A 17,781-nucleotide genomic window follows, 5' to 3' on the forward strand; every position below is an offset into this window, starting at 1 on the left:
CATTACCCGCGGCACCAAAAATGTGGAGCTTGTCACTCCTCTCAGCCGCAGTCCAAACTTGACTCTGAGGATCGCGAGGAGTAGGTCGTGGGACATTCTATTCCTCAAGTCACTTTTTGTGAGAGCGACAGCTGAAATACCCTTTGTGCTTTGGCGTTCGATATAGGTAGAACAAGGCGCTTCATTGCGCTGTCTGCAATGTCTTGCATTGGATTAGCACCTGACAGATCCCTGTAGGCGTATATTTTGGTCCAACATTCAACAGCTGGCATGTCTGCATTCACATCATCAACTTGTCGAAGGTGCCGTACTTGTTCCTCAATGCGGTTCTCAGAACAACTAAACACGTCTTTTGGCAAGGTTTTCAAAGCCTTCATCGCATTTGGTCTAAAACAGAGGACGGGCTAATATAATAATAATGGTCTTAAGCTTCCTGACCAATGACGTAGTGTTCGGAAGACTTTTCTGAGGATCAGAGGCACAAGCCTTGAGGAAGGCCAAACAAAGCTGTTTCAACAACATTCGTTCTTCACTGGCGAGATTCAGTTCATTGATATGGTCATTGAAACTGCTACCGAAATCTGCATCATCAACGCTTAAGTATATTGACCCGAGGTTCACCAGGTCCAGGTCGCACAGGCTCGCTTTTTCATGCTGTCGAAGCACGGATGGCTTCAAGATTTTTGCAAGAAGGCGGTTGGACAGCTACTGCAGCTCTTCGAAAATTCCAAGTGGGTCCACGTCCTCACCTTGGAATATTTCGTTCACACTTTTGAGGTGAGTGAGAAGCGGCTCCAGAAACAGAAGATACGCGCGGTTCTTCTCGTCATAGTACATCTCTTTTAGCAGCCGCACGCTGCAGGCCTTGTCGGGCAAATTCGTGAAATGCATCTTTAGAACATCATACTGACTTAGGATCCGCTCTATGCAGTCAGCAGTTGCTAGCCACCGTGTGGCAGAAGGTGAAAGAATCTTCAAAGGTTCAGTTTGTTCCTGAGCTGCGTTGCTGTACAGGTTTCCGTACGCGGCCTGCCGTGAGCTGCTATGGGCGAAGTAATTATGCGTTTCTTGCACCATAAACTGCAGGCACCCTGGCATTGCCTCCATTGCATTTGAAGCAACAAGGTCCAATGAGTGGCATGCACACTTCACAAGCACTATCGAAGGATTTTCACCCTTCATTTTCTTCCAGAGAGAATTATTGCGGCCACACATGGCTTTTGCGCCATCCGTTGCAAGTCCAACGCAGTCTTGGGGGCTTAGCCCGCCCTCCCGCAGTGCCAGAGGCACAGCATTGTAAATGGTATCAGCATTTCCATTTTCGGTCTCAACTAAGTGCAGAAAAGTAGTTGTTATTTTACTTGCAGTTGGGCTGTAGTAGCGTACTAACACACACAAGCTTTCTGACAGAAATATCTGTGGACTCATCGACCAGTAGTCAGTAGTGAATATGGCTTCATTGAAATGTCTTTGCGCAAGTATTCGGAAAAACATGGTCCTAGGACTCCTCTAATAAGTGCTGTACACTTGGTTCGGTGCATCACGAGGTTGTACTTGAGCTCTCCCTTCAGTAAATCCGAAAGCTCATCCACACATCTTATTGACGTAAGGCAAGCGGTGAAAAGGCAATTTTCAAAGCACATTTTTTTTTGCTCTTCCTCAACCGCGAGAACAGGTGCGACATCTCGCAACTGGTGCTCGTCCTTAGGTGCAATTCTTGTGTGGTGCTTCATTGTTTCAGCATGCTTAGTCAGGTCGGGGCAGTGTGCCCGTATGTCGCAGGAACAAATCTTGCACCGCACGAATGCTTCACCCTTTTCTGAAGGGGCAACCCAGTCTGCACAAAAGGTACAGTACGCACTTTCAGCACATTGCTAGTGTTCCAGTAAATCACTCAATCAATTTATTTTCCTTTTCTATACAAGAACCTTGCTGGAAAGTCACGTCAATTCAAGCTATGTTTGAATAAAAATAGGTGTTAGGAGTATGTTTACGTGTGTGTGGTCTCTCTTGTATGCCTGAATTTATAGGTAAATAAACTTGGTGTACCCATGCCGCTCATGAAACGAAGTGTCAAACAGTGCTATGCTCGTTGCTATCGCAATATATAATCGGAACCACAGAAGCCATTACGACGAAAAGTTCTCGTTAATTTTTAATCACCCACCCCCAACTAACCGCCAGCTTTCCACAAAGCTCCTGCCACCAGCCTTTCTGTGCACCATTAAACGTTTTAAACACTGGTACCCAACTGATTTGCGAGTATAGACGTACGGAAATTTCCACCGAGCTTCCTCGGAGAGAAGCCCGACAACAATGGCAGACAGGGACAGCACAAGGAGCAGGAGAAAACGCTTCGCAATGAAATACGGACCTGTTGCACAACTGAAAAGTGACTATAACCTTTCTAAAACACTCTTACCTTTTAGGTTGGGGTCCTGCAGCCACTGCTGCCAAAACATCCTCCGTGCAGTCACATTCTTGCCCATGGAGAAGCCGTCACCAGTGGAAGGTGTATGCCAGTGTTTAACTTCCAGCGTCACGTGCATGCCGCAAACGGCATTGGTCCAGCAAAACAAAACGAGGCCAGAAAGAAACACAAAGAAACTGCACAAACTGTGTTACAATGTTACCAAACCTTGCTGTCATGCCGCCAAATGCTTTAGGAATAAAGAGAGCACAGTGATCAGTACTCCGATGAAGCTGTTGCTTGCAGAATAAATAGACGCTACTTGTTTTGTGAATGTTTTCACGTATTTAGGCGTATACGGTAGCTGTTGACACTAGCGCCAGAACAATAGCCAAAAACTAGCCAAGTAGCGAGCCCTATTTTTGTCGCTGTGCCGTGCTAAAGGTAGCCAGTTTGGCGTAAATTAGCCACATCTGGCAACCCTGAGTGAGAGCATGGCTGGGAGTTGGCTCCAAACACACTCAAAGATTGTTGACGTCATTGTTACTAGCGTATCGTCACTCAGGATGGTAATTGTGAAATCTATCACCAGTGTCGATGTTGCAGGGCAGTCTATTTTTCGTTTTTTTTCCTCTTTAGTTTTTTTACGTTGTTTGACGGCGAAACAAAACAACTTGGACGCGACGGCCGCCATTCAAATTTGGCCAAGAAGACGTGTGCATACCAAGTGAACGAATGATGGCCGCATCTCGATCTTGAAATTTGATGTCCGTGCTCCTTCGAAGTGCAAGTCAGTAGTAAGTTCGAGCAACTGCGTATCACACGAAAGATGGTTGCAGAAATTCATATTTCTTACTGAAAAATAAATTATTAGTCTCCAGATGGCAGTAGTAGTGCGATGCAATTGCGTGCTCTAGCATTTTACAGGAAATGCAAGTTAGGGAACTGGGGTGGTAGTTGTCTGGTTGATTTTTCTTTGCAGCTTTGAATACTAGAATGACCCTGGCACCATCCTGTCTTTATAGGTAGTTGTCTGGTCCACAATGCTTCGTTAAATATTCTGCACAGTATTTCACTAGAAAGAGTAGAGTAACTTTCAATAGTTTAGCGTTAATGTTATCTACGCAAGCTCATGATGATAGCTTAGGGTTATATATGAGACGCGCTGCTCCATCCACAATGACCGTTATTGGTGTCATATATGTGTAACTTAAATCTGCAATATAAGGCACGCTTAGGTGATCTTTTGTAAATACCAATGAGAGAAGTTTATTGAACTCATGTGAGCACTGCTCATTCATTAGTGAGGTGTTTTCGTCATTGACAAGACAGATTTGTCGCAATTCATTTCCAGGGGATATTGGTATGCCAGAACTTTCGTAGGTTTGAGCCCAAGAGGGAGGTTATGTCTTGTGACTAGACACGCTGGATGAATGCTTGGCTGCTGTTTAGAACCGGCTATTTTAATTTCACAGTTTGCGCAGTGAAGAACTGAACCGGGGATTTTGGTTATCGTCAGCAATAGAAATAAGAGGCACATACGTGCCCACCAACTCTAACATCTTGTTCTTTAATGCGAGTTAATTTTCCGCCAAGGCCTTTAACCAGTGGCGCCACACCGAAAAAAGCCCTGCATGGCTATACGGTTCAGCAATAGGCACCGCCAAGCACGTATCAAATCAATCTTTTGACAAACCCTCACAAAGTTTGCTTTAGGAATAAGTTCCCGGCATATTCCTACAACAAAGGCAGTCCGACATGCTCTGGCACTCAGGGACACACCATGAGTAGTTATTGACCACGATATTTACAAACGTACGCCAGCCCTAAATACTCGGTTAAACACATGCGTGTGACAGCGCTCGAATGACACTAACCCGTGCGGAGGCCGTATACGTTGACACCAGTCATGGCTTATATGCTAGAGCTGCCGCACATAGCTCCCACAGTCACGTATACTCACTTGATTGTGGGATGACGCTGAACGTCATCACAGATGTAAGCAAAGCACGAAAACAAGAAGCATGAACGAGAGAAAACAGCGCTTGGTGGCGGCTGCAACAACGTGTGCCAACGAAAGTTTGGAGCTTTTTCTGTTACCGTCGAGGCGTGTCCTAAACATTCTGAAAGACTACCGCGTACGTGCTGGCAGCATCGCACCGTATCTGCTGCCCCAACTACCGCCTTAAGCCAGCAAAAGCCATTTTATACAGTCCGCCTCTGTACACGGGTTTTTTTTAACGTTTACACTCACACATGCACACTGCAAACTCGAGTATCGATAAAAATTTTGTAGCGACGTAGCTTCAAACGCACCTTAAAATGATATCAAGCAGTTTGAGCAGTGCAGAGACAATGTACGATCAGCAACTACTAACTATTCACCCTCCATTAGCGATCGTATCACTTTTTGCATGAGTGGTGCAATTGCGGACATAACAACCCGTATAGCGCTGGTAACTCGTTCAGTCACAGTTTTAATTGGGCATCTGCAACAACCCCGCGAATACTAGGTACTGTTGGAAATTGCTGGGGCTGGCGGCCTACTTCCGCAGAGCTGCTGCAGACGCCCACCTAGCGCTGTGCAATTAGAAGCTACGAAAACAATACACTCGCCGTTGACAGGTTCACATTGTCCTTGTCCCCAGCTCCATGAATATTAGGGGCGATGCTCCTTAAGTCGTGCGCCTTGCGTCTGCGATATATATAGTAGTAGTACTACTAGTAGTAGTATTAGTAGTAGTAGTAGTAGTAGTAGTAGTAGTAGTAGTAGTAGTAGTAGTAGTAGTAGTAGTAGTGGTGGTGGTGGTAGATAGGCAGCCACCTCCCGTTTAGTCATTTGAATGTCCGCTGTATGTCGGTACTTCTATCAACGCCTTTGCGTCTATATGACGAATATATAATGAAAAATGCGAGATGGGGTACTTGAAGTGTTGACTAGATCGGTGAATGGATGGATGGACGCAAGAATCGACGTACGTATAGACGGACAGACTGATGAACGCATCGCCCCACTAAGCATCACTCACTCCGCGGATATGCTGCGATTTTTTTCCTTAATCCGAGCGTCACTATGAGCGTGGGTCTATGCGTGACCACTACCGAAGATGCGCATGTTCGCTCGAACTCTTAGCCACATAAACCGGCGACCAATGTCGTAAGGCATTCCAGAAACGAATAAGACAGACAGAGAGAAGGAGGAGGCACTGTCATGGGGCATTGGCGTTGGTGCCGCAGCTGTGTGCGAACTAGGCCATAGAATAAAGAACCAATTTAGAGAAGGGAAACTGTAGCCTTGAAAACAGTACGCAGGAGAAACAGCGGTGGCGCACGGAACTGCCGAGGGCAACCAGGAGTAAAGAATAAGAGGAAAACAGAATTAGTTATTTTTGGTTTTTAGGCAGGAAAAAAATATCCGCCTTTTTTATTCCGTACCGGATGCGTATTAGCCTACACAGTTGCCTCGGCTGATTGTTGAATTTATGGCTGTCCTTTCTTCGAACAGAAATTGACAAAAGAAACCAGGACTCGCGCAGGACTACGGGTGTCTCGTTGTCTTTCGCGAGATTTTTTTGAGCACATCGATAGGACCAGCAGCACACAGCCCAGCACACGGTCCAGCAGCGCCCTTGGAACAGAATACCTGTGCGTACAACGGTTATGTGAAACCGAAAGGCGTTCATTTGCAGCTGGCACCAGTAAAAACAATTCTTGAGTGAGTACTAGAAACAATATTTATTGACAGTAAACCAGCAATCACGTTTGAATGCACAGAAGAAGAAAAAAGGTACCTATCATGTTAGAAGCATTATCGCGAGTTCGCATAGGCACGCCTTCGTTTTCAGAGGCGAATTGAACAGAAAAGTGTGTCCCGTTAGTAGGAACTACTATTACAAAGCAGTCGTAAAAATCAGCATGAGGTCTCCAGTGACAGCTTCGAATTACAACTCCTGCTTTCGCCGAACACGGCTTTAACACCCACACTTTTTATTCCATTACGACATAGTGCGATCAAGCTGAGTATCCAAGGAGGTTGGGTTTATCGTATGTAAATTATGATGAAGCAAAAGTCGATAGAAGCGTAAGCATTTGAACAGGCGAAGAATTAGTGCAAACGAATGTAGTGCACAAATACACAACACTGACAGCGACAACATGGTCTGAGAGTTAAATCACCAACACACAATAAGAAATATGCGCGCATTGACCAAAATAATCTACCTGTCATCGCTGTGGAACTTACAGAAACGATGCCTTCACCAATATGACAGTTCCTGCGGCACCATACAACAGTACAGTGACTATGCCTACAGCAACTACAGTGACTTATCGAGGCGAATAAAAACGTGCTAGAGGAAAAAGGAACGCCGAGGAGAACGCCAACCATCGGATGAAAACTAACTGCGCATATGGCGTCGGCTGCCTTTGTGAAACAACGGAAGCCCGACAGCGCAAGTTTTCCGCTTTGTCACCGTCATCGATAAGAGCATCTATAGTAGAACTCACAAGGCACTGGGATTAGTAAACAAATTTAGTGCTCAGAAGTACTACGCACAACGCGAAATTCAAATGTTATCCTTTAATTCATAGAAAACAACACTTTTTCGAAAAATGGTTGCTCTCTTCGCTTTAAACTCGGAGCTTACTATGGTACCCCTAGCGGATTTTTTGGCGTCCCCCGGGTCCTATTTGAACGGAGCTACTATGGTTGTTCTTTAGCTGTCTTTTTTTGCTCTTCATCGGCGTTGGGTGAAAACTGAGACTTCCCGAGGCCTGCCTAGGCAGCACGACTTGCGAAGCACGACACCAGCCACCCCCTCGTGCGCTTCCTGGTCAACGCGCTCATCCTGATCTACGCGGTGTGCATCAAACCTTGCAGGTAAGCTGGTTTCGCCACGGAAGTCGTTTAAGTGCACACTTTTGTCGCTGTGCCAACGAAAAGACATGTATGTGAATGAAAACTTCACGCCCCACAAAACAGCGTACACCTACTCGTGGTTCCAGTCTGTCTAAGGCAAGAAGTACAAAAAGACATTTCACAATGACCTGGCTGCAACATGTCTCGGTTTCACACGTACACTACGACGAATCCGAGAAAAAATACAACTGGCCTGGCCTGAGCATAGTATGCTACCCGAGAACCTGCTGACATTGCCAAAGCCTAAAAATCGTACCAGCAAGGCCTGCAGGCAAGGCCGGATTTACAGTGCAAAGGACCCCGTTGAAAAAAAGTAAAGGGGGCCACTTCCCCCTTATTCCACCCCCTTTCTTTCTCGGTTTTTTACAGGTCATTCCTAATGCTTGAAGCATTTTTAAACTTAAATGCAAAGAACAAAAGCCATATTTATTCTGAGGGAGGCTCTTTGGAGTGTTTATTATCACCTAGACGTCTTCTATCTTGCCGAGCACATAGACAGATTGTCATCGTAATAACTACCTATATCAGGAGAGGAAACTGCATTGGCAGCACTAAGAATTGTCTAGTTCGTTGGATCATACTCAAAGAAGACTAAACTGTGCGATAAGTTAGGACAAAAAGTATAAAAACATATGCCCACTTACAACTGCAGCCCAAGCACCGTGTGTGTTTATTCCATTCGTCTTAACCTAAAACATTGTTTACCCTTATTCCAAGAGGACACGTCTTCTCTAGGATATGAGGGAGCGCTAGAGTGAAAAATAGCTTTCTCTATCTTCTTCAGCTTCACTGGTTTGGTAGCGCGTCCTTTGGTTTCCTGCGCACGAGTACTACCGAAGGAGACTGGTGGACCCTTTTTTGTTTACACTACAATGAAAGCATACTATGGCACAACTAACTTCAGCTTTATACAGCTTATTTTCATTCAGCGTATTAAACGATATTTAAACAGGAACCACTCTCTATGCACCTTCGCAATGCGTGTTGCACCACAGCTGCTAAAATCCTAGTCAGGCTGCTCTGTGTCCATGATCAGTTCTTTCCCTATACACGATGCATGGCCTTGGGCGAGTAAAAGGTTTTTACCACAAATTGCAGAACTGTTAGCTGACTTGGAGATTATGGACGTTATCCAACGAACAACCTCTTGGAAGCATGTATATTGATTATTGTAATGAAGAATTTGTTTCTATATAGGGAATCCATCAGGAGGGTTAAACTTTTTCGAACAAAACAAATGAAGTCAGCCATATTTTCTGGACCTTGCGGGGCTACTTAAAACCGGACAGCCTGGTTTATGTGAGCCCTCAAAATTCTGCTCCTGTCTTCAGGCACCCTATGACACCCTATAGAAGCATCAGAGCACACTGATGCCCCACTCTAGAACCTACGATGACGGACCTAAAGCACTCACCCAATGACCGCGTTATGAAGTGTACACCCATTTGCCGCCGTGGTCTCAATGAAAAACTCTCGAGCCGATCATCGGGACCCTAAAGATTACCCGAAAGCTGCGCCCAGTCTGGGAACTTGTACCTGATGGAATGAAACAGTCACAGCGAGCACGCCCGGACCTGACAGAGTCCACGCTGTCCGGCTCGAAAATATTTTTTGAGCGCAAACAGACAGATACATTTTCATCACTTTGTTTTATTACTCACTTGTTATTTCCTGTCTGTGTTCGTAGTGTGTTCTATTACCCATGAGGGTGATGCTCTTTCTCGCGGAGGGACAGTGCCACGTATATTTATCCCCGCAGGGGTGCCTGCGCAAGTAGGCGTTTAGTGTGTAGCGACACCACGGACCCAAGCTAACGGGGGAGTTTCTACTCCCTCCCACGCCTAGCCGTGCGTGGCTTTGCCTTGTCCGGGAAAAGGGGATCCTGGGGGTTGAGCCGACGCTGGGTGATTGGACGTTAAGGCCCCCCGGTAGAGGCAACACACCCCTTTGGCCCCGGCTTCACGTAGACGGCACCCCTGGGCTGACCCACCCAGGGGAAATCGGCAGTCGCCTTTTCCTATCTCCCTCTCCCTACATCTTCGTCTTTATCTCTTACTAATTATCTGTCCTGTCTTTTACTCTCTTCCGTTTACTTCCAAACTTCCTGGCGGCTAGGGTTAACCCTGTGCAAATAGCCTACCTTGGTCTAGGCGCATTGGGTTATAGTTGCGTTGTACGGCTGGCGTCTGCAGGTTTTAGCTTCCACAAACTTGTAGCGTCCCCTCGTTTGGCTCCGTTGTGGGTGGACGCCAATGCTTTTGAAGAAAATTAAACTGGCATGCATAGAACATTTCCATTATTAAGTGATCGTACCGCCTTAAAGCGCGTACGCACCGAAGACTTAAGCTTTTCAACCGATCAAGTGAAAACTTCCCCCATTAGCATGTTATACATAGTAAGATAAGCAGCAAGCAAGCCAGAACTGTATCCCCGTTTGTAGTAGCCAGATGTCTCACAGAAACTCTTGGAGCCGGGTACAACGTTACCAAAATGGCCAGCGGAGACCTCCTCCTTGAAGTTCGAGAAAAAGAACAGTTTGAAAAGCTACAGATTCTATCAACTTTTGGTGACACTCCCATCACTGTAACGCCACACTGATCGATGAAAACAACCCGTGGAGTAGTATCTGATGCTTATTTGCTCGGCTTGACTGAAGAGGAACTTCTGGAGGGGTGGAAGAGTCAGAATGTGACCAATGTACAAAGGATCACCATTAGAAGAGACAACGAGGTAACACCAACGAAACACCTGATACTCACGTTGGCTTCTAGTAATCTGCCAGAAAGTATTCAAACAGGGTACACAAAGACGTCGATCAGAGCATACATACCTAACCCACGTCGTTGTTTTAAATGCCAGAAGTATGGCCACGGCTCACAAAGCTGTCGTGGTCACCAAACTTGTGCACAATATGGAGTGTCAGGCCACAATTGTGACAATTGCGAAGAACCATCACACTGTGTGAACTGTGGCGGAAATCATGCATCATACTCACGTTCCTGTTCTTTCTGGAAAAAAGAAAAAGAGATCATCACTTTAAAGATAAAAGAAAACATTAAATTTAAAGAAGCAAGAAAAAGAGTCTCGCCATTTTATGGCCTCACATATGCTGATGTGGCGCGCCAGGAAGCAGTGTCGCACCAGCCCTCGCCACTCCTTCGGCCTGCGCAGAGCGAGCCATTGGCTGTGGCGCCTGCTCCCAAGACGGCAGTAGTTGAGTCTACCCCGTCTACTATTGAACATCGACCAGAGACTCCAGGGTCCTCGGGTCTCAAGGCCTCACCTCGCCAGGCGAGGTCTAAGCTTCGAAAAACCAGCTCGCATGAGCGGGCATCCAGTGCCTCCGAGGAGGCAATGGATACGGCGGCACTCCTGGTGCCAAAAGAACGCGCGGCTCTCTGCAGCGCGCCAAGAGAACTAAAAAGCTCATAACAGGGCCTGACAATGGCCCTGGTACTTGAGCTCGACCTTTCAGCTTAAACAAGTCACTCCCTTAACGTACACACAGCACTACTTTACTTCCAATATGGACACACAAATTATACATTGGAGCGTCCGAGGACTGCTTAAGAACCTCGACGACGTACAAGCGCTTTTATACAAACACTCACCTCAAGTGCTGTGTGTACAGGAAACACACCTAAAATCCTCCAATACAAATTTTTACGTGCTTACGTCATATACCGAAAGGACCGAGATGATGATGTGGCGTCATCCGGTGGCGTAGCCATTATTATTAACCAAGGAGTAGCGTGTACACATTTACCACTCCAGACATCTCTTGAGGCGGTGGCTGTTCAAGCGGTACTTTTAAACAAACTCGTCACCATCTGCTCTTTGTATGTACCTCCCCACCACCGTCTTGAAAGACGTGAATTTCAGTCTTTAGTAGACGAACTGCCAGAACCTTATTTGCTTCTTGGGGACCTAAATGCACATAGTGGACTGTGGGGCGATTCTGATGCACGAGGTTGTCTCATTGAACAAGTTCTCTTCTCTTCCGGTGCCTATTTGTTGAATAGGAAAGAGCCAACATACGATAACGTTGCCAACAAAACTTACTCGTCTATCGACCTCAGCATCGTATCACCTTCACTCCTACCCCTACTCAAATGGAAAATCATAAATAATCTATATGGTAGTGACCATTTTCCTGTAGTGTTGAGTTCACAAACAACATATGAAGGTCCTCTACAGGTTCCCAAATGACTGATAAACAAAGCAGACTGGGAACAGTACCATAACACTACACGTTTGAGTTGGACAGACATAAGTAGGTTAAACATAGATGAAGCTGTGCAGTATTTCACAGCTTTTCTAACTGACGCAGCAGCCAAGTGCATACCGCAAACATCTGGAATGCCCGGCAAACGACACGCCCCATGGTGGAACACAGAGTGTCGTAATGCGCGAAAGGAACAGAACAGGGCATGGAGGTTGCTGCGGAACTCGCCGACAGCGGAAAACCTTGAGAGCTTTAAGAAAATAAAATCTCGAGGCAGGAGAACGCGTCGGCAGGCCAGAAGAAAAAGTTGGCACAAGTTTTTATCATCGATAAATTCGTACACACAAGAGGCCAAAGTCTGGAACATGGTCCGTAGGGTAGCAGGAAGAAAAGTACACTCACTCCCACTCGTAAACACTCAGGATGATACCTTGGAAGATCAGGCAAACTTCCTCGGTGCACACTTTGAACGGGTATCCGGCTCATCCCACTATACTGACACTTTCCAAAAATACAGAACAAGAATAGAAAAACAGAAACTCGAACACAAATCCAGTAGATACGAAGCATATAACCAAGCTTTCAGTCTAGCTGAGCTCCGAACATCTCTAAACTCCTGCAGCACTTCTGCCCCAGGTTCGGACCGTGTGGTGTATGAAATGTTAAAAAACCTACCAGCAGAAACAAGAAAAACCTTACTCTCTTTGTACAATGCTATCTGGTTTTCTGGCACTATCCCTACCTCCTGGAAAGAGGCTATTATTATTTCCATTTTGAAAGAGGACAAGGACCCTTTTTTAGCTTCAAGTTATAGGCCTATTGCACTTACAAGCTGCTTGTGCAAAATTTTCGAAAAAAATGATAAACTGCCGACTTGTACATATCCTTGAAACAAACAGTTTGCTCGACCTATTTCAGTGCGGGTTTCGAAAAAGTAGATCCACCACAGACCACCTTGTTCGTATCGAGGCAAAGATCAGAGATGCCTTCGTCCATAAACAATATTTTCTCTCTGAGTTCCTCGATATTGAAAGGGCTTATGATACAACATGGCGTTTTGGAATTCTAAGAGACCTGTCCCACCTTGGTGTGCGCGGAAGATTGTTTCACATAATCCAAAGTTACCTGTCAAACCGGACATTCCGTGTCCGTGTGGGCAGTGTTCTCTCACAAACATTTGTCCAGGAAACAAGCGTGCCACAAGGTGGTGTGCTTAGTTGCACACTTTTTATTATCAAAATGAATTCCTTGCACTTGTCCATCCCCCGCAATATGTTCTATTGTACATATGTCGACGACGTTCAGCTTGGCTTCAAGTCATGCAACTTGGCAATGTGTGAGCGGCAGGTTCAGCTGTGTTTAAACAAGGTCTCCAAATGGGCAGATGAAAACGGATTTCGACTTAACCCACACAAAAGCGCGTGTGTCTTGTTCTCTCGAAAGAGAGGCATGCACTCGGAACCTGACATTCGACTGAACGGGCAACGTCTGTCCGTCAAAGCCGAGTATAAATTCTTAGGCTTAATCTTGGACAACAAGTTGACCTTCGTACCACACATAAAGTATTTAAAAACAAAATGTTTAAAAGCCATGAATGTTATAAAAGTGTTGTCACGTACTACTTGGGGTAGTGACAGGCAATGCCTCATGAATCTGTATCGAAGCCTCGTTCGCACCCGCTTAGACTATGGGGCATTTGTTTATCAGTCTGCAACTCAAAGTGCTTTGAAGATGCTGGACCCTGTGTACCATTTAGGCATCCGCCTTTCTACGGGTGCTTTTCGCACCAGCCCCGTAGGAAGCCTTTATGTTGAGTCAAATGAGTGGTCGCTTCATCTGCAGAGAACTTACATGTCCCCTGTTTATTTCCATAAGGTGAAAGCGGATAAGAAACACCCCTCATACTCTACTCTTAATGATTTGTCGAGCTCAATTCTGTTTCAAAAGAGGCCTTCGATGAGGCAGCCCTTCTCAGTTCGCCGGAAAAGTCTAGCTGAGGAAACTGGAGTATCACTTGAACACAGTTTAATGGCTCCTGTAGCATATCCGCCACCGTGGCAATGGCAGACTATAGACTGCGATGTGTCCTTTCTAGAAGTTACAAAACATGCGCCTATTGCCCATATCCGAACATACTTCCTGGAACTTCAACACAAATACACACGTCCTGAGTTCTTTACAGATGCCTCCAAGTCCAACTCCTCTGTGTGCTACGCTGCTGTCGGCCCATTATTTTCGGATGCTGGCCCTCTACATCCAGGCACAAGTATCTTCACAGCAGAAGCTTACGCGATAATTGTGGTAGCTAAACACATCAAACAATTACAAATAAAAAGAGCAGTAATTTATACAGACTCCTTCAGTATGGTAACGGCTCTGCACAGTCTTAAAAAACAAAAAAACCCGGTCGTTGTTTCACTTTACTCCATTTTGTGCACACTCTACACACTCAAACAACATGTTGTAGTGTGCTGGGTGCCAGGGCACCATGAGATCGAAGGCAACGTGAGGGCGGATCAGCTCGCTGCATCCGTCCACAAAAGCACTGCTCCTACACCCATATTAATCCCGGCCCTTGATCTTAAGCCGACTCTCAAACAAAACCTCAGGGACTACTGGCAGAGCAAGTGGGATACACACACACAAAACAAACTACACATTATTAAGCCACACCTTGGTCATTGGCTGCCAGTATAAAAATCGCGTCATACAGAGGTAATACTAACGGGACTCAGGATAGGACACACGTACACGACACACTCATATCTTTTGTCCGGTGGCGACCCACCATTGTGTGACAGATGTGGTGAAGCACTAACAGTTCTTCACATTTTAATTCAGTGCAAACAATTGGACACTATAAGAAAAGAACACTTTTCATTACCCTTCCGACAACATATACCTTCACACTGTAATGTTCGTCGATAGAGAACCACTTTTTAGTTATAAATCATTGCTAGCGTTTTTAAAAGAAATTCATAGTTTTCATATCATATACCCGGGCATTCCGTAGCACGACCTCTCCTGAGAGGTTTTCGCTGCGGTGGCTACACAAGAAAGTACTTGCCTCACGTCCCTTGGACGCAAGGGTATGAACGAGTGAGGCACTTGTGCTAATGCCATACATATCCACCATCGTCTTTCATTATCACCAACTTTGTTCATCTATTCGCACCACACACACCTTTCACGGCATGGTCATGATTTTATTACTTGTATGTTTTTACCCGCCTTACCACGAGGAATTTAATGGCCCTTATACAGCGGCTAATCACAATCATCGTCCGCATTCCTTGTCCCATGAACTGGCGCTCTTTGGCCATCAAATGGCCCTTGCGCCAAAAAACACCATATATCAATCAATCACGTATATTTATAAAAAAAGCAATAGCATGCATAACTAGGGTAGTCGGTTCAGCATCACTGTAAAGCAGCGCAACGAGGCAAAGACACGATATGGAGTGCACATGAATGCCGTTCTTTACCCGCGTCTCACATATGATCAGTGGAGCTGCACGCCATCCTAATGCCAGAATTTGTTATGACGCTACGAATAAATGAGGGTCACCGCATCCGCCAGCGTAGTGTGGTAGGTGCTGTTCGGGCACACTTTTCTATTTTCGCCGTGGTCGAGCGGTGGCTCTTAACCATAGAGTCATAAAACGTTAGGATAGTGATTGATTGGTATGTGGGGTTTAACGTCCTAAACCACCATATGATTATGAGAGACGCCGTAGTGGAGGGCTCCGGAAATTTCCACCACCTGGGGTTATTTAACGTGCACCCAAATCTGAGCACACAGACTTACAACATTTCCGCCTCCATCGGAAATGCAGCCGCCACAGCCGGGATTCAAACCCACCACCTGCGGTTCGGCAGCTGAGTACCTTACCCACTAGACCACCGCGGTGGGGCAAAGGTTAAGAGAGGGTACTTCAATAGGCCCCTGTGGACGATTTAGGTTCGCAGAGCACCAAACGGATGTGGGGAAACTTTGCAGCCTCACAGATGACAGACCACAGAGAAGACTGTCTCGAAGTCATTTTGTAGTGATTAGGAATATCATACACCCTCGGAGACCAATTCTAAATGCGTGCTCGTGTCTGAGACCATACTATAAGTTTTTTTTTTCAACTCGTCGTTTACATGCCTCGATGAGTTACGTGTAAGCTGCACCGCTATAGAACGGCAAGTACACGATGCCAATGTGTGTCTATGCACACAAGTTAATTAAAACCTGATAATGATTGGAGAAGCGAAAACTTGCATTTTCAAGCCATATTCTTGGTAAGGACATGCCCACGTTGTTAATGTTTGATAAACACATGCACAAAGAGAGGTGAATTCAATGCGATACGCTAAAGTACAGCTGCCATATAATGAATACAACTACACACAAGCAATAAACATATAGGCAACAATACAACAAGAGCCACAGCAGAATAAAACTGCAACAAACGCACACAACTACGCAAAGAGTGCCAAAGTGATACGACAATAGTTGCTTCAGCACTTGACTCCTGCGTGAACCGAAAAAAAAGAAAAATGTTGGCGACGGTTCTTTCCCACCTTCGAACTAATTTTCTCCTGCACACTTTACACTGCTCTTTCACAAAAAACAGTCACAAGCCGTTGCCGCAGCAAAAACAATGTATTTTAGGTGGCATGCAAGCCGTTAACGAGGCAGGAGTGTTTACTCAGATTACGTCCTAGTTTTAGCTAGCAAGCATTTTTTATAGATTCACCACTTCTATTTTATTGCGCATGTTAGAGCTTCAAGCAGTTTGTGAAATCCGCAGATAATACTGAGGAGCTGCACTTTTCACAAAATCTCACTGATGCATGAATTCAAGTAGATCTGTAGCGGAACAAATAAAACCTAAGAACGTGAGCGGCTACTCAATTTCTTGAGACAAGAAAGAATTTTTTCGCAAGCGTGCTGCGAATTATTCCAGACAGTTTTTTTTGTGTTTGTGAAGCAATCCACGAAATATGCGAAGTGAAGAGCATAAAAGAGATCTCTGCTCCAAATAGCACAATGCCAAAAACGTTAGGTAAAGGCTCCAGTGACAAATGCAACACTCACCTAACGCAGCATTGATGACGTTCGTACTTACCAGCAGCCAAGCTCAGAAGTAGATAAAACAAGCGTGGACCATGACGCACGCCAGGCAGGCCCCAGAAAGTCGCCACTAGTTTCTGTTTCAAGGCACAAGCAGGGTCCGAGCGGTTGCCGGCCATCTTAGTATCTGGCTGAACGAAGTGAGATGGATGTCAATGTGCCTCCCAACCTCGGCCCGGATACAGTGTACTAGAACTCTTCCAGTACACTCTAGCCAGGCGGCGCTGCGCAGTACGCGTTTCGCCGCCTTTCCAGCGAAAGCCGGTTGCTCGGTACGTCACTCCCGCCTTCTGCGTGCGCTATCTCAGCACGTTCACGCGCTCTGAACGCGCTGTTATTTGGTCGCCCTCCACGTGCACCGTCACCTCTGGCTTGCCCTGAAGGTTTAAAAAGATTGTAAAAACAATTTCACGATGAGAATTTCATCAGAACTGATAAAGATTCATTGACAACCTTTGCGGGACCAAGCAAGTCAAACGCGATGTCTTTGAGCAAGTGCTATAGTGTGAAGGTTGATCGTGAACAGCCGCCTTTCTATGACATTAATAGTAAGGTGACGGCTAGAATTCTTTATGTATGCTATCGAAAAACTCGCATTCTCTGCGGCGTTCATGTATTCTCGGAGCTGTCGGCAAACTACCACCACGTTTTCGCGTGCATTTGTATAGCGTTTGGATTTCTATTGTCTGAATGTAAAGTTTGTCATGCGGCTTTCAATTTAGCAGAGTGTCAGCGTGAAGAGACGTCTTCCCTGTTCGGTCCCTGGTACCACTTTAATGCGGTGTGTTCAGTTTCATAAGAGTTTCACTTTTGCCAAAGTTTTCATCGAATGTTAACAAGTTCATGTCGTAAGTTCAATGACACTTTTGATTTCTTTCAGCTCCTTTGAAATTATACTGATGCGCACAAAAAAGTATTTTATGTCTACTTAGACCATGCATATTTCTTCCAGAGAACATTTCATTTCGGATAATATACAAGCCTAATCACGCAGCATGTTCAATGATTCGAATGTGTAATAAGTTGTTTTAACAGCTCACTTGGTCGTTATCATATCACACAATACGCATTAGGATCGAGCATGTTTTTAGTTATGGCGAGATTTG

At 45.5% G+C, this 17,781-nt stretch overlaps 1 protein-coding gene across 1 annotated transcript; it reads right to left on the reverse strand.

Annotated features, from left to right (window-relative positions):
• Window positions 1–705: 705 nt before the first annotated feature.
• LOC119168595 (uncharacterized) lies at window positions 706–2,549 on the reverse strand. The gene is made up of 2 exons (XM_037419991.1): window positions 2,423–2,549; window positions 706–1,331 (listed from the first exon to the last, which is right to left on the reverse strand). Exons 1-2 carry the CDS (start codon window positions 2,547–2,549, stop codon window positions 706–708), a joined length of 753 nt encoding a protein of 250 aa, XP_037275888.1.
• Window positions 2,550–17,781: the final 15,232 nt, after the last annotated feature.

Source organism: Rhipicephalus microplus, chromosome 6, assembly GCF_043290135.1.
Source record: "Rhipicephalus microplus isolate Deutch F79 chromosome 6, USDA_Rmic, whole genome shotgun sequence".
Taxonomy (NCBI): Eukaryota; Metazoa; Arthropoda; class Arachnida; order Ixodida; family Ixodidae; genus Rhipicephalus; species Rhipicephalus microplus.

Bases quoted from the DNA above. Each gene is read 5' to 3' on its own strand.
- LOC119168595 (XM_037419991.1), bottom strand. From the start codon at position 2,549: ATGCACGTGACGCTGGAAGTTAAACACTGGCATACACCTTCCACTGGT. The intron at 1,332-2,422 runs GTAAGAGTGTTT...TTCTGCACTTAG, and splicing joins GCAGGACCCCAACCTAAAAG to TTGAGACCGAAAATGGAAAT.